General features: G+C 50.8%; 3 protein-coding genes across 3 annotated transcripts in view; 1 reads left to right on the top strand and 2 right to left on the bottom strand.

Moving 5' to 3' along the window:
• Positions 1–1,150, bottom strand: part of adamts7 (a disintegrin-like and metallopeptidase (reprolysin type) with thrombospondin type 1 motif, 7) — a 59,194-nt gene extending 58,044 nt beyond the window's left edge. The window contains exon 1 of the mRNA XM_074666339.1: positions 513–1,150. Within this exon, the coding sequence (XP_074522440.1) occupies positions 513–666 (154 nt within the window). The 5' untranslated portion in view covers positions 667–1,150. The remainder of the gene's footprint in view (positions 1–512) is intronic.
• LOC141787704 (relaxin-3 receptor 1-like) lies at positions 1,084–3,780 on the top strand. The gene has a single exon (XM_074666338.1). The coding sequence runs from the start codon at positions 2,115–2,117 to the stop codon at positions 3,240–3,242; it is 1,128 nt and encodes a 375-aa protein (XP_074522439.1). The 5' UTR covers positions 1,084–2,114; the 3' UTR covers positions 3,243–3,780.
• Positions 3,781–5,008: 1,228 nt separating this feature from the next.
• The window catches only part of LOC141787652 (integrin alpha-11-like), a 54,240-nt gene continuing 37,997 nt past the window's right edge, over positions 5,009–21,251 (bottom strand). The window contains exons 14-30 of the mRNA XM_074666221.1: positions 19,740–19,943; positions 18,838–18,968; positions 18,490–18,656; positions 15,273–15,412; positions 14,720–14,830; positions 14,553–14,638; positions 13,251–13,461; positions 13,049–13,147; positions 9,876–9,952; positions 9,660–9,743; positions 9,223–9,313; positions 9,023–9,136; positions 8,457–8,540; positions 8,265–8,375; positions 7,950–8,045; positions 6,997–7,110; positions 5,009–6,096 (exon numbers count right to left, since the gene is read on the bottom strand). Of these exons, the coding sequence (XP_074522322.1) occupies positions 6,019–6,096; positions 6,997–7,110; positions 7,950–8,045; positions 8,265–8,375; positions 8,457–8,540; positions 9,023–9,136; positions 9,223–9,313; positions 9,660–9,743; positions 9,876–9,952; positions 13,049–13,147; positions 13,251–13,461; positions 14,553–14,638; positions 14,720–14,830; positions 15,273–15,412; positions 18,490–18,656; positions 18,838–18,968; positions 19,740–19,943 (1,998 nt within the window). The 3' untranslated portion in view covers positions 5,009–6,018. The remainder of the gene's footprint in view (positions 6,097–6,996; positions 7,111–7,949; positions 8,046–8,264; positions 8,376–8,456; positions 8,541–9,022; positions 9,137–9,222; positions 9,314–9,659; positions 9,744–9,875; positions 9,953–13,048; positions 13,148–13,250; positions 13,462–14,552; positions 14,639–14,719; positions 14,831–15,272; positions 15,413–18,489; positions 18,657–18,837; positions 18,969–19,739; positions 19,944–21,251) is intronic.

Below are 21,251 nucleotides of genomic sequence, written 5' to 3'. Positions count from 1 at the left end.
ATTCTTTGTTGTGGCTCCAGGCCGAGCAGATGTTAGCTTCACATGAGACGAAGCTTTGATGCTTTCATGGAGAGCAGCTCTGCACAACTCACAGTCTGCAGCTCTCAGCCTGCAGCTCCCAGCCTGCAGCTCTCAGCCTGCAGCTCCCAGCCTGCAGCTCCCAGTCTGCAGCTCCCAGCCTGCAGCTCCCAGCCTGCAGCTCCCAGCCTGCAGCTCCCAGTCTGCAGCTTCCAGCCTGCAGCTTCCAGTCAGGGCTGTGGTCAGACTCCTGTAAACACTGTAAACACAGGCCCCAGCTGCCCCCTGCTCTGAGGACTGCTGGTCTCACTCAGAGGACTCTGACACTCAGGAGAGCAGCAGGAGCAGCAGCAGCAGCAGCAGCAGCAGCAACAGCAGCAGCAGGAGGAGCAGCAGCAGCAGCAGCAGCAGCAGCAGGAGGAGCAGCAGCAGCAGCAGCAGCAGCAGCAGCAGCAGCAGAGGATTAGCATGTAAACGGTTGGTTCTGGACTGACCTGGTCCGTGTGATCCTCCCAGCGCCCTGCAGTGCCCCAGCAGAAGTGCAGTGAAGAAGTGGATGAGGGAGAGTCCTCGTCCGGAGGCGTGGAGCCCGCAGTCCGTCCGGGTCATCTTGTCAGGACTCTGGCCTGGGTTCAGGGCGCATTTCATGTCTTTCCACCGCAGCAGCGACTGTCAGTTCGGACGGATCCCCTCTGAGCTGCAGGAGCAGTTCGCCTTTGTTGCTGCCATGCACTCAGACTGTGTGGGCTCCAGCGGACTCCTCCGGCTCAGGCCTGGACATGGTCTCTGTCTCCGGGGCGTTGTCGTTGCATTGGTTCGCTTTTCAGACCCGTTTCAAAGTCGGTGTTCGAGTCCGGGCTGCCTCCGTCCTCCATCAGCCTCCCACCGACAGCCAGTGACAGCTCCAACATTTCTCAGCGAACTTTGGCGGAGCCACCCCCACAGATGGGAGGACTCCAGACAATGGGCTATCTCTGAGCGGGGCAGCGGGCTTAAAGGGGAATGCTGCTCCGAGAAACCGGATCCTCCGCTCCAGTCCAGCTGGCAGTGGCTCCACAAAGTGAGCTCCTTCCTCCTCCGAGTTCTTCCCGCTGGGTCAGATGAGGACCTGTGGAGATGTGGATGCATTCACGTGGAGTCAGAAAAGTGAGGACTGATCAGACGCGCCGGGCTGTGCCGTGCTCCCCCCGCCGTGCGTCAAAACCGAGGACGCGAGTCCGGGAAACTGTCTCAAACCCTCCTGGGAGCAGCGGGAGAGATGGGAAGTGCCAAAACATCCGGTTCAGAGAAGCTCCAGATTAAAAACTCATTTCTGAAACACACATTTAAGACAACATGACGCTTCTTGCGTTTCATGCCCCAGAAATCCCCCAGAGGGCGCCTCACACCCTCCTCAGGGACACAGCTGTAAAATGCTCCGTGGAAAAGTTCACTTTCTCCATCAACTCTTTGTTATAGTTTGACTTTAATATTCTCCAACAGCCTGAGCTGTGTGCGCCCTCTAGCGGACAAACTGATGCAGGGAAAGTCTTCTCTCTGTTTCAGCAAAATGTGCAACAGTTCAAGGGACACGTGACCTCATTTCGTGAATTATAACATAAATAAAAAGAGAATTAAGCTGAATTAAAACCAGCTGGAGGGTCCGGGTTGTTTTGGTCTTTCAGATTCTTTTGGTCTCTCATTTTTCACGCCCCATGCTCGAATCGACAGCAGCAAACACACACTGTCAGTCTCAGCTCATCAGATCCACACGGAGAGGTCTCATTGCTGGTTTCACCATGACGCGCACTTTACGCACGCTCCCAGAGCAACATGCATCCAGCCACAGGTGATGATGATGATGAGCAGCCTGTGAGAGCTGAGGGATGAAGAGCGTCGTTTCTATGATTCTCTGCTTTCCTGTCACGTCTTCCTCGACCAATCGTGGCCGAGCTGAGGAGCGACTCACCTGTATAAAAGCAGAGCGCATCCTCTGAGCGGAGGCAGCGCTGGCTCCGGAGCAGCAGAAGAGTCTCCCTCTCACCTGCTCCCTCTCACCTGCTCCCTCTCACCTGCTCCCTCTCACCTGCTGTCCGCGCAGGCTCCTCTCCTCAGACATGGAGGGAAACCGGAACCACAGCGCGCCGACGAACCGGAGCTCTCCTGGTTTTGACAAGTTCAGCTTCGAGGACATCGACGTGAGCGCAGACGGCGCCTTCGTCCTCCGGATCCTCATCTCCGTGGTTTACTCCGTGGTGTGCGCCATGGGTCTGGTGGGGAACCTGCTGGTTTTCTTCCTCATGAGGTTACGGCAGGGACGGAAAAAGTCCAGCATCAACTTCTTCATCATCAACTTGGCAGTGACGGACTTTCAGTTCGTGCTCACTCTGCCCTTCTGGGCCGTGGACACCGCGCTGGACTTCAGCTGGCCGTTCGGAGACGCCATGTGTAAGATCATCCTGTCCGTCACCGTCATGAACATGTACGCCAGCGTCTTCTTCCTCACCGCCATGAGCGTGACCCGGTACTGGTCCGTGTCCTCCGCCCTGAGGAAGAAAGCCCGCAGGAGGTCCAGGGGTGTGCGCTGGGTGTGCGTGGTGCTGTGGGCGGCAGCCACGGCGGCCACAGCTCCCACGGCTGTCTTCTCCACCGTGACCGTGGTGGCAGGGGAGAAACTCTGTCTGCTCAGGTTCCCGGATGGACACGACTGGCTCGCGCTCTACCACATCCAGAAGATCCTGGTGGCCTTCATCATCCCCATGCTCATCGTCAGCGTGAACTACCTGATGCTGCTGCGCTTCGTCCGGAGGAGGAGCATGGACAGCAGCAACCCCGGGCGGAGGAGCAGAGTCACCAGGTCTGTGGCCGTCGTGGTTTTGTCCTTCTTCTTCTGCTGGATGCCGAACCACGCCATCACCTTCTGGGGCGTGCTGGTCAAGTTTAACGCAGTGAACTGGGACAGGTCTTACTACATGGTGCACACCTACGTCTTCCCCGTCACCGTGTGCCTGGCGCACGCAAACAGCTGCTTGAACCCGGTGCTTTACTGCCTGATGAGGCCGGAGATCAGGAAGATGCTCCACAGTCTGGTTTTCAGAGAGTCCGGCCCGCCCAGCAACAAGACCGGCACCACACGCTCCTTCACGCAGGGAGACACCAAGGGACCGCTTCACATCATGGACTGCGGAGACTCCAGGCTGTCTCATGTGGACTGTACAGGTTTGGGCTCCAATCTGACCCCATAGACCAGAAAACTGCAGTTTGGGTAGAAACACACCTGATGGTCCGGAGCTGAGCGGGTCGTGCGTAATGAACCCGCGGATGAGAGGAACGGAGCATTTGATGGACTCACAGAGCAGACACACGTTTCCCTCCATGGTCATCACCACCACATGTTTTATGATGACAGGGGAGGTCAGGAAGTCCCGCGAGAAGCGTCACCAGGAGCGAGAACTCTGACAGAAAGTTCGTTTCCGGAGAGAAACTGGATCATATTTGATATCAAACAGAACCACACGGGGTCATCGAGCTCTCCTCTCTCTCTCTGGAAGTCTCTGTGAACCTGACTGTAAATGTCTCCTCAGAAGAGTTCAGGTGGAGACGGATCAGCAGCTGATGAGTGTTAATAAACGGGATCTATATAAAGTCTGAGCTGTTTGGATCAAAGTGTAGATGATGTAAACTTCTGTCACTGTCTCGGCTTTAACGCCTCTTTTACTTAAGTCAGACACAAAAAGTTCTACTATATATGTTTGTTTATTTATTTATTTATTTATTTATTTATTTATTTATTTGTTTATTTATTTATGTATTTATGTATTTATGTATTTATTTATTTATTTATTTATTTATTTATTTATTTATTGTGGTTTATTTTGGCTCTGAAAGGTGAGCACATAGAGGGGAAAGGCCCCACTGACACTGAGACATGGATCCACGCACCGTGGGGCTGCTGAGTTAATCCAGATTCTCCTCCCTCCTTTATTCCGTGCTGTTAATCTGAATAAATGTCCTGTTGAACATGTTACTGTCTCAGGTTGTTACTGTCTGCTCAGAGTGGAGCTTCAACAAACTGAGTCACTGATGTTACAAACTTCATGTCTTATTAAAGGGCTACGGAAACTCTCTGAGTGTGTCACCAGGGGCTTTTATTTTGAAGGAAAGAAACGGAAGTTTGGGACTTTGTGCCTCTGGAGGAAGCTCATTTTGCCCTGTAGCTTAGCCGTTAGCCTAGCTTAACCTGCTGGTCAGAAATGTTTACTGTGTGATTCAAACGTCTGCTGTTGGTGATTCATTTGTCAGTGAATGCTCATTTTTATTTTTTATTTCACTTTTGTTTTTTTTTTTGTTTTTTTGCACCAATGTCTTTGATCTGAAATGATCTGATCACTCATTTCCATCAGGAAGCTTCTTTTTTATGGAGGAAGCTCACGAATAACTTTAACTCGTGTTTTTAAGCTAAAAGTCGAGTCCTCAGCGTCTGATTTAGAGTTTTCTTGTGATCAAAGTTTGAATCTTTACAGAAACTTAAAATGAGTGTGATTTCTCTTTTGCTCCTCAAACAGTTTGATCCCAGACTGTATTATAAATAGACATAGTCTTTGTGATGTCACTCATCTGTTTCTGATGCAGAGTATTGAAGCTAATGGTCAGAGGAAGCGATAATGGAAATGTTGAATTTCAGAGGAGACTTCGTCACGACCTGCTACAGACCTGTCAGCCAATGAGCTGCGGCTCTGAACAAACTTATAATCTTAGTGTCACTGAAAATACTGTTAAATAAATCAATCAAAAAGCTCACAGTGAGCAGAGTAATGAGATCTGCAGACACAAGTCTCTCTCTTTTTTTTTACCCAGGCTGTAAATCTGTTAATGCTGTAAAAATCACCTTCTCAGACCTGGTGTGTGTGTGGTTTCCCGTCTTTCTGCAGCCGCAGGTGAAATAATAAGAGACACCCAGATATACACAGTATTTTATTTGTAGACGTGTAACAGCTCCTCACCAAACAGAAAGAAAAACATGTGACGGTAACATCAGGAGGCTGCAGAGGAACTGTAGGCGATGTGCATTAATCAGACCCATCTGTGTGTGACCGGGTTCAGTCTTTGAGAGAAATCCTGTGCTGCCTGCAGTATCCGTGCACAGCCCGTACTCTGACGCAGTGCATGTTAAAAAGCATGCAACACCTTCAATCAGGTTCAGTGACACACAGCCGACACGTTTCATCGTCTCCTTAAGTTACAAAGTAATGCCACAAACCGTGAGATAAAAACTGAAAACCCTCAGAAACCTTCAGGCGTACAAAAAGGTAAAAACTTGACTATTTACAAAATTCAAGTTGATTTTGTACAAAGTAAAAGTGCATCAAATGTTTGAAGCTGATCCTTTAAAGAGGCGTGAAGATCGCTCTGAGGAGATAAAGAGTCTCTGGAGGTGAAGCTCTGGAAACTTTGGTTCTTTTCTTTCTTAATAAATTATAACGAGCTGAATACGTGGCAGATAATACACTTTAAACACCTAATTCAGTATACAATATAGTCACTTTACATTTGTGGTAGCTCCTGGGTGGACGGTCACCCCTGAGGTTTTCCAAGTATTCAAAATTTAAGAGTTAAATAAATATACATCTGAAAGAGACAAAGGTGTGATTGGCTGACGCGCCTCGATCCGTGGCCTGAAACTCTCAGAGCAGATCATGAAACCTCCTCTGGTCGTGTTCAGACCGTCGTGGCTCCGGCCTGAAGCTGGAGGCGACACAGAGGGCGGCGGAGAGCAGAGACAAAAGAGGCCCTAATGTCGCAGCAGTGCAGGAATGCTAAGTGAGTGTGACAGTGCTGACTCGGGGTCAGGGGTCATGGCGTGGGACGGTCCAGTGCGCTGAGCGAGCCTCTCCTCAGCGCTCATGCAGAGCTGTCTTTGTGGAGCCACTGTGTTGTTAGGGAGCAGCGGGGGGGTGGGTTGGTCCCTGAGTGACGGGTCCCCTGTGGAAAAGGTGTCTGCTGGGGGGCCCTCAGCCTGCGTTACCGCTCCTCCGCCACCTTCCCGTTGGCTTCCTGCTCGTCTTCGTCCTTCCTCTTCTGCCTCCGGAAGAATCCGAGCTGGAGCACGGGTCAGGGACACGGTCCAGGTTTCACAGAGAGACAGAAACAGCAGAGGAAAAACTCCTGTTAGCTTCTGTAGCGTTAGCTTCTGTAGCGTTAGCTTCTGTAGCGTTAGCTTCTGTAGCGTTAGCCTCTGTAGTGTTAGCTTCTTTAGCTTTAGCTTTAGCTTCTGTAGCGTTAGCGTCTTTAGCTTTAAAGTTATAGTTTCAAAGAACGGGTACGGGCTGTGAGACCAACACATGAGCCATCCACCTGCATTTTGTCTGGTGGCCAGCAGGGGTCACACTTTGACATTAATGATTGAGTTTGTGTGTGTGGTCAGTGACTTCCTGTGATTTAAACGGATGATGATCTTCATCCAGTGTTTCTACTTTTTCAGGTTCATAAAAACAAACAGTCAAACTGAGCTTCAGCCTCTGTCTGTCGCTGCTTCATGATCAAAATCATTAACTTCCATAAAAACTGGGTTTGGTTGGTAAAGTTTGAAATACTCTGTCAGTTTTTAATACCCCTCAGTCACAAAAATACATTTTTATTTTTCATTGTATTAATTTAAGGAGAACAAACAAAACACAAACAAATCAAAGAGTAAAATCTGTTCATAAGTCATGTAAAGAAATTATAAATAACAAACAACTTATGAAATAAGCACAAGTCAATGTCAGCTGCTACTAAATTATTAAATGTGTTGTGCCTGCTTCTTTATTAACAGATGTGATTTCACACAGTACCACAAGGTGGCACCATTGTTCCACACCCTTTAAAACCATAAAAAGCCTAAAAAAAAAAGAGCTGAATAGATTTGATCTTAAACCGACTGTGGTCAAACTAAAGAGCTGAGGGGTCGTAGGAAGGGTCACAGAGCAGGCGCCCCCTGCTGGTCAGTTTGTGTCTTACCTTCCAAAGAGCCAGAATGAGCAGAGCCAGCAGTAAGAGTCCTCCCAGCGTGCTGCCGATGATGATCCAGACAGAGATCCTGTAATCGCCCTCCCTCCTGATCTCCACAACAATCTGATAAAAAAGAAGATTCAACGTTTGAATCAAGAAAATCTCACATTTCTAATGTTTGACCGTCTGTAAAAACTCCGAAGACGCAGCTTTGACAGGGATGGTTCAGACTTTACAGAGCGGAGAGGCCGGTCACTCTTTACTGAAGCTGAGACTGTGAAGCTCACAGTGGCACATTCAGAGACTTTCACCACAGATTTTAAATAAATTTACAGAATTAAAATGTGTCAGTCACTCAGACATTTGTCTGGAGGACGTCAGATGTTGGTCTTGAAGACAAATCAAAAGTTGGTTTGCCTAAAAAGTTCCAGTTAGTGGCAGTAAAGTATCTTTGCTCTGAGGCGTAAAAGAGACGCAGTCCCTGAGTGTTTGAGCAGTGTTTGAGCAGTGTTTGAGCAGTGTTTGAGCAGTGTTTGAGCAGTGTTTGAGCAGTGTTTGAGCAGTGTTTGAGCAGTGTTTGAGCAGTGTTTGAGCAGGCCAGTAGATGGCAGCAGAGAGCAGTTATTAGCTCAGACTTGAACACGATGTGCTGCTGGTCCTTTCGGTCCCTGAGCTCCACACAGCTCATGTGCTGAACCCTCCAGTCTGATCCTCTGCTGCTTCGCTGAGCCAGACTCTGCTCAGAGCGTGTGTGTGTGCTCAGTTAGAGCACACACACACACACACACACGCTCTTCTTCTATTAATACCATCATCATACACACTGTACTTAATCTTTCTCACCCCCTGTTTGATAAGTTTGATAAGACCAGAATGACCTCCTTCAGTCCAAAGTCTGAGTCTGAGTCTGTTCAGGTTAGTGAGGGTCTGAGCTCAGACCTGGACCAGCGTGGTGGACTCACGTGTCTGACCGGCCTCTCTTCGTGCAGGAACATCAGGCCGGAGGAGGGGAGCTCCACGGACGCGCTGGTTACCAGCTCCAGGATTTTAAACTTCAGCTGGAAAGGAAACGAAAACATGCTGAGAGTGTTTACAGCGTCTGACACGTCAGAGAGACGACGAAGCTTCCATCAGCAGAACGACAGAGAGATGAACAACACACACACACACACACACACACACACACACACACACACACACACACACACACACACACACACACACACACACACACACACACACACACACACACAGGCAGGCCTGAGGGACATACTCACTGCATGTAAGGTGTCTATCCGGAGCGCCCCTGTGATCCTGACGGCGATCTCTCTGTAGGACGCCACGTTGACCGTGCACTGGATGGGCAGAGTCAGGGTGTTGGATCGATTCTGTGACAAGAGAAAACAGATCCAGCCCTCAGGAACAAGCCCCCACAGATGGACCAAGTCTCTGGATGGTTTCTACTGTACCAGACGGGAGAAGCGTGAGAGGTCCTCGGGCGAGGCTCTGCTGTGCGCCACGTGCTGCGGCGGTAAACAGTGCGAACCGTCCCTCTGCAGGAGAAACATGTTTATTTACCGGCTCTGTGCAGAGGCTGCATGAACAAACCAGAGCTCTGCTCGTTCTGCAGAAACTCAACAACTCTCAAAGGAGCGTGCTCATCGGGACGGGAAAGGTACGAGGTCAAAAACACGTCAGGACACGAGACCGGGTCAAAGACAGGAAACGATGACAGGATCAGGATCAGAAATAACTGGGTCTAAAAGTGATGTTTGAGGTCGAAACAGTCTGAGTCTGAAACCAATCCTGATCAAATCCTGATCCTGATCCTGATCCTGCCATGAAACCATCCTGACATGTTTCCCCCACAGCGCCCCCTGATGGAGGACATGTTCCTTGGTGTGAAGCAGAGTTTGCTGATGTTGATGCAGCAGGTAACTCTGCAGAAACTGACCACTGATCACCTGGATCAGAGACACCTGAGGGACAGGTGAGCTGTGATTGGCTGTAAACACTTCATCACTTCATCACTCACCCGGTCGATGGAGAAGTCGTCGATCTGCAGCAGCTGGTTCCCATTTTTAGTCATTTCAGGGATCTCGATGTTCAGCTGCACGTCGCTGACAGGAAAGTAGCCCAGGTTCTGAATCTGAAGCACAAAAACGACGGTTATTTCCTCCTGAGTCTGTCCTCGCTGTGAGCTGAAGCTGCCGTCACGATGCTCATGGCGCTCACCTGGAACGTGAAGTTAAAAGGAGGTCCGATGACCCCGGGCTCCTCCAGCGACAGCTCGGATTTGATGTCATACCGCGTTGGATTGGAGTCCCTTAAAGACCAAACACAGAGAAGATGAGATTTCCTCCACGTCTGTGGTTTGAAAGCACAGGTGGTAAAGTGGACTGTGTGATGTCATAGGTAAAATATCTACTTCCTGTTTCACTGAGCATCGTCACTGAACATCATCACTGAGCATCGTCACTGAGCATCATCAATAAACATCATCACTGAACATCATCACTGATCATCATCACTGATCATGTGACTGAGCAGCTCTCTGACACCTCCTCATCACTCCTTCCAGTGTTTCTGCTCCTACGCTCCTAAACTCGCCTCCACAGCTTTAGACACTCTCATTGACTCATCGTTTGTTCAGGATCAGGAAAGTGACAAACCTGGTGAAGAGCAGGTCAGCTTCGTATTTCAGAGAGTAAAAGATGTCGTTGAAATTATCAGCCGTGCTCACTTCCTGTCCGTCACTGCAGAGGAAACCAGAGGCAACAGACGTGAACTGATAACTCAGCCTGAAAGCTCAGTTTCTCCTTTAGGCAGATCAAATTAACGAGGATGAAAATTATTCTTAGTGATTTGGATTAAACCAAAGGTCCCACCTTCCCGCCTCCAGGCTGATCCTGACGTGCTCCAGGACGACGGCCCGGCTGAACTCAAACTCCAGACGAAAGGTGACCTGAGACCAGGAGAACATCAGAGCTCAGTCTCATGATTCTCACACACACACACACACACACACACACACACACACACACACACACACACACACACACACACACACACACACACACACACACACACACACACACACACACACACTTGTGGTTGTACTCTGTCTTTTCTGCCTGTTTTCATGAACTGGAGGATTCTTGGTCGTGGACGCAGCAGAAACACGCTCACAGGAATGCTGGGTGCTGGGGCGGCGTGCGTGGGAGTGGGAGGAGCCAGTCGCTGTGATTTTCTGTGGCGTGGCATGAAGCTTCTCTTCTCCTGGGCTGGTGTGCTCTGCCAGCGTCCCAAACCACACTCTGCGTCCTTCATCCAGCTTTAATCTCGATGACTTGTTCCCCTGCTCTCCTGTTTCTCGCTGCAGACGAGTTTTTCATCGATGAGTAACAACAGGACGTTTTCAGGCCTCACTTTGTGGCGGCGGTGGTACAGTTTGCTGCACGTGTTCCTGTAGTTTACAGCGGTCAGAAAGAGTCAGGAAACTTCGGGCACAATCAGTCTGAGCCGCTCGGTGTTTGTCGAAGGCCTGAGAAACGCTGAGCGGCTCGGCGCCGTGGCTCTGAGTCACTCGGTGAGTTGGAGGAGTGAGCAGAGTCCTGTTGGCTCAGATATCAGGGAGCATTACAGAGAAACATCACCTCAGAGATCACCACTGTCTGCCATCATGGCGGGAGGTGTCCTGACCTTTCTGAATCTCCTTCATCAGTTCGTTTCCTCAGCTCTGCGTCAGCACAGAGACGGAGCGGCTCAGACATCAGGGAGGATCAGGAGTGATGGGCTTTCTCTTTAAAGGCTTTTACTGTGAGGTACCATCAGTGTCATCCCCTTCAGAGTTTACTCACAGATCTCCTCCTGGAAAATAAAACTTGCTGCTTCGCTTTGAGACTCACTGGAAAGTGCCAGCGTGCCATAAATAAGGCTGACGTTAAAAGCCTGAGGAGAGCTCAGAGAGCGCAGAGTTAGAGGTGAGAATCAGGAGCAGATGAGAGGAAAACCTGATGCTCTGAGCTGGAGCAGGACAAACTCTTCTTAATGTCACTGAGAAGGAAACAACACGACCTCAAACACACCAGATGCTGCTGGATCTCACAGCCTCCAGGACACGGCGGTGAAACGAGAACAGGTTTCTTTTCCAGGTAGAGGATGCTAACTGAAGCTGAGCCATCAGGAGACTCCTTCACAAAGTGTAGAGTCAGTGAGCGCAGCCTGAGCGACGCAGCGGCCTGAGCGACGCAGCGGCCTGAGCGACGCAGCGGCCTGAGCGACGCAGCGGCCTGAGCGACGCAGCGGCCTGAGCGACGCAGCGGCCTGAGCGACGCAGCGGCCTGAGCGACGCAGCGGCCTGGGCGACGCAGCGGCCTGAGCGACGCAGCGGCCTGAGCGACGCAGCGGCCTGAGCGACGCAGCGGCCTGAGCGACACAGCGGCCTGAGCAGTATTTTCACACGATGCTCCAGTGTTTTAGAAAACCTCTTCTTCACCTGCTGTCTCTTTAAGGCTCCCTGCTCATCTCACCCTTCCCTCTGATTGGCCAGCCCTGAGGAGCAGTGGGCAGACCTTGGTGTTTGAGGCCCGCCCCTCAGACGTGTCATGGGTCAGTTGGGGTGACCTCAGTGTTTCAGCAGGTCTCCTGAAGACCTCGTGCTGGTTTTAAGAAGGATGGTTTTGATTGGTCCACAGACTCAGGGATTCTGACAACGTGTGAACATGTGGAGGTCTGACAATCTGCACATGCTCAGTCTGAACATCCAGGATTATTCTTTAGGTAATTATTAGTTTATATCCAATGAACCTCACTGTGACTGTCATACACGGAGCTGCCTGCTCCTCTGATGCTCTGAGGTCACGTCTGAACCGTGGGCTCACTCTGGAAAGAGTTTGGGTTCAGAGGACGGAGAGGAGAGGAGGATCCTCCATCAGATAAAATAAATCACACAACCTGGAAGCTGTTTGTGGATCAAATAAAATCACTGACACTTGTTTTTAATGCTGTGTTTGGCTCACTGCCCCCTGAGGTGCTTTTCTTTCTCTAAACCTCTGAGTGTGTTCAGTTATTTCTGCCTGAGGTTGGGTCAGTCCGTCTGAAGCGTAGGCGTGCAGGTTCATGACATTTCTGTTTCAGCGTGATTGTTTCAGGAATGTTAGAAAAATCCAAAGTCAAGCAGCAGATTGTAGTTTTCTGTTTTTTCCTGGAGGCTAAAGTGTTTTTCACCGACCTCTCTTCTTTTTGTTTGTGTGACTCAAACCCTGAGTCTGGGACAGCGCGGGGCTCGAGGCGTCCTCAGTGAACAGAGGGTCAATGATCTGAGTCAGTTAAACCCTGGAGCTGGAGCTGAGGGTTGGTCACAGAGCTCCACGTGTTGTTTTTGTCTGTCAGACCCCGTCCTGTTTCTGGCTGAGGCGTTTTACTCATGGTGGTCATAAAGTCTGACACAGAAGGACTCGGTCCAGTGTCGGAGCTATAAACTTGGACGTCCACTGACAGAGAAGAGGGAAATCCCAGACCAGAACTAAACCGGGCTCCCCTGGCTGCTCTGTGGGTCTAAGATTAACCATTGTGGTCTGTCGTGGTCATCTAAAGACTACAGCCTCAGTTTTGGGGCCTTGTGGTCCAGTATGGCCTGTGTGGATCTGTTCTGGCTCAGAGACGAGTCCAGGTCGTGGGACCTGTCCAGGTTTTGATTTCTGAGCAAACATCTGAACTGATCCTGATCCTGTTTGAGGAAAACTGAGAGGAAAGTGACAGATTTCTCCACGGTTGGACGGATCAGCTTTCTGCTTCGTGTTGGTGAGAGCAGTGAAGACACGAACATCCTCCGTCAAACGTTTGGTCGCCTCGGCTTTAAAAACCGAAGGTGAAAACTTCAGGAACAAATCGTCAAACACCAGAAGGAAACGGCTCTGCAGAAATCACTGCTTAACATCCTGATTCCCACCAACACAACAACACAAAGTCAGCTTTATCAGGTTTTTAACTAAATGATCTAAAAATAATTATTCAGCAGAGTCCAAATCCCCAGCAGATCCTTCACACCTGGTCTTACCTGAGACTTGGCCCTCATGAACGGAGCGCTCACGTTACAGATCTTCTCGCTCCTCAGTCTGTCCTTCATGAAGCAGTCGATCCTGGTGTCAGAGTTGTCCTGGATCAGACGGATTAAAAGGATCACACGGATTAAAGCAGAGGTTGTTGACTTCAGCGTTTATCGTATCCGCTGTCGGCGCCATGACTCAGTGACCACGTACCTTGACCACGAGGCTGGAGAAGCTCAGGTTGGGCGTGTAGGAGATGTTCAGCCGAGCGTTGTAGGCGTTTTCTCCTTTGTTCTCCAGCCGGACGTCCACCACCATCCTCCTCCTTTGGGCCTCCATGACCCGCAGAGATCCCTCAGAACCGGGCTCACCCAACTGCCGGCAGAAAGCCCCACGAGACGGTACAGGCTGCCTGCAGAAGATACTGAGGGAGGAAAAGAGGTGTGTGAGTGTGAGAAACAAGATTTGATAGGTTCATGATCAGAAGGACCCGTTGCTCTGACCCGTTACTCTGACCCGTTAGTCTGACCCGTTACTCTGACCCGTTAGTCTGACCCGTTACTCTGACCATTCACTCTGACCCGTTACTCTGACCATTACTCTGACCCGTTACTATGACCCGTTACTCTGACCCATTACTCTGACCCGTTACTCTGACCCGTTACTCTGACCCGTTACTCTGACCCTTACTCTGACCCGTTACTCTGACACCTTACTCTGACTCGTTAGTCTGACCCTTTACTCTGACCCGTTACTCTGACCCGTTAGTCTGACCCGTTACTCTGACCATTCACTCTGACCCGTTACTCTGACCATTACTCTGACCCGTTACTCTGACCCGTTACTCTGACCCTTACTCTGACCCGTTACTCTGACACCTTACTCTGACTCGTTAGTCTGACCCTTACTCTGAGGTCAGGTTGTTCATGCTCTGCAGAGCCAGGTCAGGAGTGCAGCAGTGTGTGCAGCAGTGTGTGCAGCAGTGTGTGCAGCAGTGTGTGCAGCAGTGTGTGCAGCGGTGTGTGGTATGGTGTGTGCAGCAGTGTGTGCAGCAGTGTATGGTATGGTGTGTGCAGCAGTGTGTGCAGCAGTGTGTGCAGCAGTATGTGCAGCAGAGTGTGCAGCAGTGTGTGCAGCAGTGTGTGCAGCAGTGTGTGCAGCAGTGTGTGCAGCAGTGTGTGCAGTAGTGTGTGCAGCAGTGTGTGTACCTACCTTGGGGTCATCAGGTCGTTCATGCTCTGCAGAGCCAGGTCAGGCGTGCAGCAGTGTGTGCAGCAGTGTGTGCAGCAGTGTGTGCAGCAGTGTGTGCAGCAGTGTGTGCAGCGTTGTGTACCTACCTTGGGGTCATCAGGTCGTTCATGCTCTGCAGAGCCAGGTCAGGCGTGCAGCAGTGTGTGCAGCAGTGTGTGCAGCGTTGTGTACCTACCTTGGGGTCATCAGGTCGTTCATGCTCTGCAGAGCCAGGTCAGGCGTGCAGCAGTGTGTGCAGCAGTGTGTGCAGCGTTGTGTACCTACCTTGGGGTCATCAGGTCGTTCATGCTCTGCAGAGCCAGGTCCGGCGTGCAGCGGTCGTCCTCGTCGCAGCCGTTCCAGAAAGGCAGCTGATCAGGGAGAAACTCTGGTTCAGACTCAGACTCTGAGGATTTTAACAAACCAACTCAAAGTCATCGATCGTTTCTCACCTCCATCCTGAGAACAGTGGGCCAGCTGTCATCCAGGACTGGTTCCTGATCTGGATCCTGTAGTCCCACTTGAACAGAAAACACTATGGGCCGAGCGTAGTCCGTGGTCTCCTGTTGGAGAACATTAATCCAGAGATTAGCTCCTGGATTGACGGGTTTATCCCATCACGGCACTTTATCGACGGCAGTCAAATATTTCTTGTATTTAAAAGTGGTGGTGGAGTTTGGGCGCTGCAGAAAAGCCCAGAACATGTCGTCATGGTCTCAGTCTGAACGCAGCAGGCGCTGCTGTGGTGGACCAGAGCCCATCATGAGGATTTCAGACTCTTTGGGTCAGATCGGAGAAATTCCTGCTCATATTCAACATGTTTTAAAAACAATGAAGCGTCTGAAACAGCGTTTCAATCCTTAAATTCAGCTTCATAAAATGCACCTTTAATCTCTCAGCGTCTCCCCCACATGAAGAAATAATTAACGGGGACTCTAAGTTCAGGCCTTCGTTAGTTAACGAACCTTGAAGCCAGTTTACTGATGCTCTGGACAGTCCACTCACCATGACGTGGAAGTAGATGTGCTCACAGATCTCCTCTCCAGGAAGCAGGGTCCGGTTCTGGGGCTGCAGCTTGCTCGGGTCGTCCAGAACAGCCCGAGGGTTGAACCTCCTCTCCGCGATGGAGACGTTGAATTTGATCCCTGACGGTTCAGAGAACGAGGGGAGAAATGAGACTTTAAGAGGAGTTATAAAAGATCATCCCACTGACGGACTCTGATCCTCTGACTTTGACCCGTCTAAGCTGAATGATGAATGGCGGCAGACCGGCCACGGTGAATGACATCACTGTGGCGGTGCAATGGGATATGACCGTGAACATATGACGGATGTGTGACCAACATACAGAAGAGTCCAAACCCTCTGAGCTCAGAGCTGAGTCCGGTCCCAACCACACGGTTTGAGAGCGTTTCCATCGGCTGCTTTGTGTTTTCACAGCGTGAGGAAAAAATGACCAGAGCTGGACGGACGCTGCGGCGTGTTCTGGGTCAGCGAGAGACTCTGACAGTCGGAGAAACCTCAGAGGTTTATGAACAAAGATCTGGAGGTTTTTCTCCTCCTCTCACCGCTGTCCAGCTTTTACAGATCGGTCTTTCCTTTAGTTGATCAGAGATAAAATATTTATGCTACAGCATTTTTTAGACATTCATCATCATCAAATCTCTTCTTTAGAGAATCAAGTTCACCTTTTGGCTCTTCCAGTTCACACAAACCTGAAACTGTAAATACACATTTCTTTATCAACAACACTATCTCCAGCGTTTCAGACAAAAGCTCCATTTTTCAGCAATCGACCACAGCGAGCTCACAAACACCAGCACATCTGCTCCACATTACCAGGCAGACACGACAACCAGAGGAGAACCAAATAAACATGCTGCGCTGTGTGAAGCCCAGGCAGACCAGATACCCCCCTGCCCAGACCAGATACCCCCCTGCCCAGACCAGATACCTCCCTGCCCCAGACCAGATACCCCCCTGCCCAGACCAGATACCCCCCTGCCCAGACCAGATACCCCCCTGACCCAGACCTGATACCTCCCTGACCCAGACCTGATACCTCCCTGCCCCAGACCAGATACCTCCCTGCCCCAGACCAGATACCCCCCTGCCCCAGACCAGATACCTCCCTGCCCAGACCAGATACCCCCCTGACCCAGACCAGATACCTCCCTGCCCCAGACCAGATACCCCCCTGCCCCAGACCAGATACCTCCCTGCCCAGACCAGATACCCCCCTGACCCAGACCAGATACCTCCCTGCCCCAGACCAGATACCCCCCTGCCCCAGACCAGATACCTCCCTGCCCAGACCAGATACCCCCCTGACCCAGACCAGATACCTCCCTGCCTAGACCAGATACCTCCCTGACCCAGACCAGATACCCCCCTGCCCCAGACCAGATACCTCCCTGCCCCAGACCAGATACCTCCCTGCCCAAGACCTGATACCTCCCTGCCCCAGACCAGGTACCTCCCTGCCCCAGACCAGATACCTCCCTGCGTCTTCCCTCTCTGCTCTGACACGTCGCACTGATCTGATAAAGATGTCAGAGGGTAGAGATGGTTAAACTGGAACACGCTCCATGAACCCTCGCTTCCTCCCTCCAGCTCACGGTGAAACCCGACCTCGTCATCACGTCTCCTCTGACAAATTGTGAGCAGAGGAACCCCGTGGCGCTCTGCGGGTGGGCTGTTATCATCCATGGGAGGGGTTCAGCTCTGTGTGAGCTTTCAGCGCCTTCAAACAATGAGAATCGACTCATTTCTCCTCAAACAAAACAGAAATGAAACCACTGAGGCTTTTCAAACAGCACTCAGGGTTAGGGTTAGGTTAAGGAATGTCTGATAGCAACTCTAAGGCTAGCGTGAGGCTAACGTAAGGCTTACATTAGCCCACAGTGTGGCTAATAAGAGGCTAACGAGTGGCTAACATAAGGCAAACTTGAGGAGAATGTGTGGCTAACTTGAGGCTAACAAGTGGCTACCATGAGGCTTACCTGAGGCAAATGAGAGGCTAATGTGTGGGTAAAGTGTGGCTAATGTGAGGCTATTATGAGGCTAAAGTAAGGCCAACATGCGGCTGAGGCTAATGTTTGGGCAAAATGTGACTAATGTTAGGCTAACGTAAGGCTAACATGAGGCTAACGTGTAGCTAATGTGTGGGTAAAGTGTGGCTAATGTGAGGCTATTATGAGGCTAAAGTAAGGCCAACATGCGGCTGAGGCTAATGTTTGGGCAAAATGTGACTAATGTTAGGCTAACGTAAGGCTAACATGAGGCTAACGTGTAGCTAATGTGTGGGTAAAGTGTGGCTAAAGTGTGGCTGATATGAGGCTTACATGAGGCTAACCTCAGGCTAACCTGAAGCTAACGTGTAGCTGAAGTGTGGGTAAAGTGAGGCTAACATGAGTCTTACGTAAGGCTAATGTGAGGCTAACATAAGGCTAACATGAGACTAATATGAGGCTAATATGAGGCTAACGTGAGTCTTATGTAAGGCTAACATAAGGCTAACATAAGGCTAACATGAGGCTAACATAAGGCTAACATAAGGCTAACATGAGGCTAACCTCAGGCTAACATAAGGCTAACGTAAGGCCAACGTAAGGCTAACATGAGGCTAACATAAGGCTAATGTGAGGCTAACCTCAGGCTAACATAAGGCTAACATGAGGCTAACATAAGGCTAATGTAAGGCTAACGTGGAGCGTCTGCGTGGAGCCAGGAGCATTAGCTCTGTCACAGAGACGCAGTGAGGTCAGGATGGTGGACTGCTCGTAAAGAAACATTTGTCTGTGGCGCGGCTCTGAACGAAGGAGCTCTGACAGTTTTTATGAGAAGCCACGCGCTGAAAGTCGACTGGAGCCATGAAATGAAGGATATATATGTTCAGAGAGATGAAGAGCCTTTCTCACTTCAAACCAGCCAAGTCTCATTCCCTCATTCATCCAAACTCAGAGCGTTACTGACCTACATCCAACAGATCCAAAAGTTCTGCTCAAACAAAACTCAAACTTTATACTTCCAGTTTGAAAACACAGCTTGTTTCTTTAAATACAACAAATGAGCGTTCTGCAGTGAGTTGAACACACATTTAGATGAACTCTGGTTTCATAACCATTTGGAGCAAACGGTTAAACTCTGGTGAAGACGAGCAGAGGATCTCAGAAACCTAACTGACATGCCTCCAAAGCTGTGGGTTATTTTTCTGGCTCACCGACTTCCTGTGTGGGAGGGATGGCCGTCCTGGCGGTGACGTTGAAACACACAATGGCTGACATGCAGGTCACGTCTTTGCCCCCTCGCTGACAGTCCTTCACGAAGACGTTGACCTTCCTGGGCTCGAATCTGACGCTGGTGTAAATACGGACGACGCTCTGTGACCTGTGAGGGCGGGAAGGTGTTAAAAGCAGAGGCTCAAAGATGTTTCTGGAAAAGTGATTGTTCCTCAAAGCATGTTTAAAACCATAATTACATGAGGAATCAGAGGGATGAGTGCTCTAACAGACAAACAGCATGAAACGTCTTTAATATCTGGATAAACGTCTCTGAGAGAAACACGAACCAGAGGAGAACAGCAGCACCCAGAGAGCCCACTGCCAGGTCCACCAGGCCGTCACCGTTCATGTCCATGGTGCCGTGGATGCTGCGGCCAAAGTACTGCAGGCCAGGAGCCAGATCTGCTGCTGCTATTCTCTGAGACAGGCCAGAGGAAATGTGAGCTCAGCAGGACCCATGAAACCAGTTTACAGGCTGACAAGTTATAAAACAATGAGTGGTTAAAACTCTCAGACCAGAGAACTACAGGATCCTGAAGGATCTCCCTGTCTGTCTGTCTGTCTGTCTGTCTGTCTGTCTGTCTGTCTGCCTGTCTGCCTGTCTGTCTGTCTGTCTGTCTGTCTGTCTGTCTGTCTGTCTGCCTGTCTGTCTGTCTGTCTGCCTGTCTGCCTGTCTGTCTGTCTGTCTGTTTGTCTGTCTGTCTGTCTGTCTGTCTTCCTGTCTGCCTGTCTGTCTGTCTGTCAGTCTGTCTGTCTGTCTGTCTGCCTGTCTGCCTGTCTGTCTGTCTGTCTGTCCTCCTCTTGTCTGAACCCACAGACTGTCTGTAGCTGACCTCTGACTGGTGTTAACCCCTTAAACCAGGAGCTCTGATCTGTTTTTGGAGAGTTTGGTCTGACAGCAGATTCTCTTTATCGTCACTAAAGAAAAGTCAGAGTCAACCTGGGAGTGGTCTCCTCAGATGAGGAGTGTATGTTGTGCCTCAGATGAGGAGTGTATGTTGTGCCTCAGATGAGGAGTGTATGTTGTGCCTCAGATGAGGAGTGTATGTTGTGCCTCAGATGAGGAGTGTACGTTGGCCTCAGATGAAGAGTGTATGTTGGGCTAACGACCCACAGTGGCAGGTTTGTGTGATTATAATTAGAAAAAGGAAAAAACATTTAAACCCTCTGTCTCTGGCTGGTCTCTAACCTGTTTGTATTTGCGCAGTATTCTGTTGTGCTGGCTGAAGAAAACATAAACGGCTCCTTTGTGGTCGTCCTCCAGCGGGGCCCCCACCACCAGGTCGTTGAAGCCGTCCCCGTTCAGATCAGGGACGGGGGCCAGCGAGGAGCCAAAGCGAGCGTTCTGACCTCCGTTAAGGATTTCCAACGAGCCCTCGAGGATGAACCGGTTCTGGGACAGAAGGAGAGGAAATACTGTTTCTCGATCCAGGATGTTCATTCATGTGAGTCTGCTCCTCAACAGTTCAGTTTGTATGTTAACGTGAAATAAAAGAGTCAGAGCATCTTTTTCAGCATCAGTGGCGACTGTGAGATCAGTGTCAGAAAACGACTTTAATTCATCAACTTGAAAACAAGGAAATCCTGAAAGTGACTCCTCCACATGACGTCACAAACACGTCTGAAACTGGCCGTGCTGCTGAACACCTGAGAGGAGAGTGGGTCAGGTGGAGAGTGGGTCAGGTGGAGAGTGGGTCAGGTGGTGAGTGTGTCAGGTGGAGAGTGGGTCAGGTGGCGAGTGGGTCAGGTGGAGAGTGGGTCAGGTGGAGAGTGGGTCAGGTGGAGAGTGGGTCAGGTGGCGAGTGGGTCAGGTGGTGAGTGTGTCAGGTGGAGAGTGGGTCAGGTGGCGAGTGGGTCAGGTGGAGAGTGGGTCAGGTGGAGAGTGTGTCAGGTGGAGAGTGGGTCAGGTGGAGAGTGTGTCAGGTGGAGAGTGGGTCAGGTGGAGAGTGGGTCAGGTGGCGAGTGGGTCAGGTGGAGAGTGGGTCAGGTGGAGAGTGTGTCAGGTGGAGAGTGGGTCAGGTGGAGAGTGTGTCAGGTGGAGAGTGGGTCAGGTGGAGAGTGGGTCAGGTGGAGAGTGGGTCAGGTGGAGAGTGGGTCAGGTGGAGAGTGGGTCAGGTGGAGAGTGGGTCAGGTGGAGAGTGGGTCAGGTGGTGAGTGGGTCAGGTGGAGAGTGGGTCAGGTGGAGAGTGGGTCAGGTGGTGAGTGGGTCAGGTGGTGAGTGTGTCAGGTAGAGAGTTGGTCAGGTGGAGAGTGGGTCAGGTGGAGAGTGGGTCAGGTGGTGGGTGGGGAGTGAGTCAGGTGGAGAGTGGGTCAGGTGGAGATCGGGTCAGGTGGAGAGTGGGTCTTGGTGAGTAGGTCAGGTGGAGAGTGGGTCAGGTGGAGAGTGGGTCTTGATGAGTAGGTGAGGTGGAGAGTGGGTCAGGTGGAGAGTGGGTCAGGTGGAGAGTGGGTCAGGTGGAGGGTGGGTCTTGATGAGTAGGTGAGGTGGAGAGTGGGTCAGGTGGAGATCGGGTCAGGTGGAGAGTGGGTCAGGTGGAGAGTGGTTCAGGTGGAGAGTAGGTCAGGTGGAGAGTGGTTCAGGTGGAGAGTGGGTCAGATGGCGAGCGTCAAACCATGAGGAGATCAGGAACAGATCCTAGGACCAGCAGGATGAATCGTCACCAACACCAGCAAAGATCAAACATATGTGAAGAGAAAAAGG

This window comes from Halichoeres trimaculatus, unplaced genomic scaffold (assembly GCF_033239565.1).
Source record: "Halichoeres trimaculatus isolate MK-OKI-2021-1 unplaced genomic scaffold, fHalTri1.1 fHalTri1_scaffold_3, whole genome shotgun sequence".
Lineage (NCBI taxonomy): Eukaryota > Metazoa > Chordata > Actinopteri > Labriformes > Labridae > Halichoeres > Halichoeres trimaculatus.
The sequence above is the reverse complement of the archived record's forward strand: the minus strand, read 5'-3'. Positions and strand labels throughout refer to the sequence as shown.

What these genes read in the sequence shown, in the direction of transcription:
- LOC141787704 (XM_074666338.1), top strand. Translation starts at nt 2,115, where the DNA reads ATGGAGGGAAACCGGAACCACAGCGCGCCGACGAACCGGAGCTCTCCT.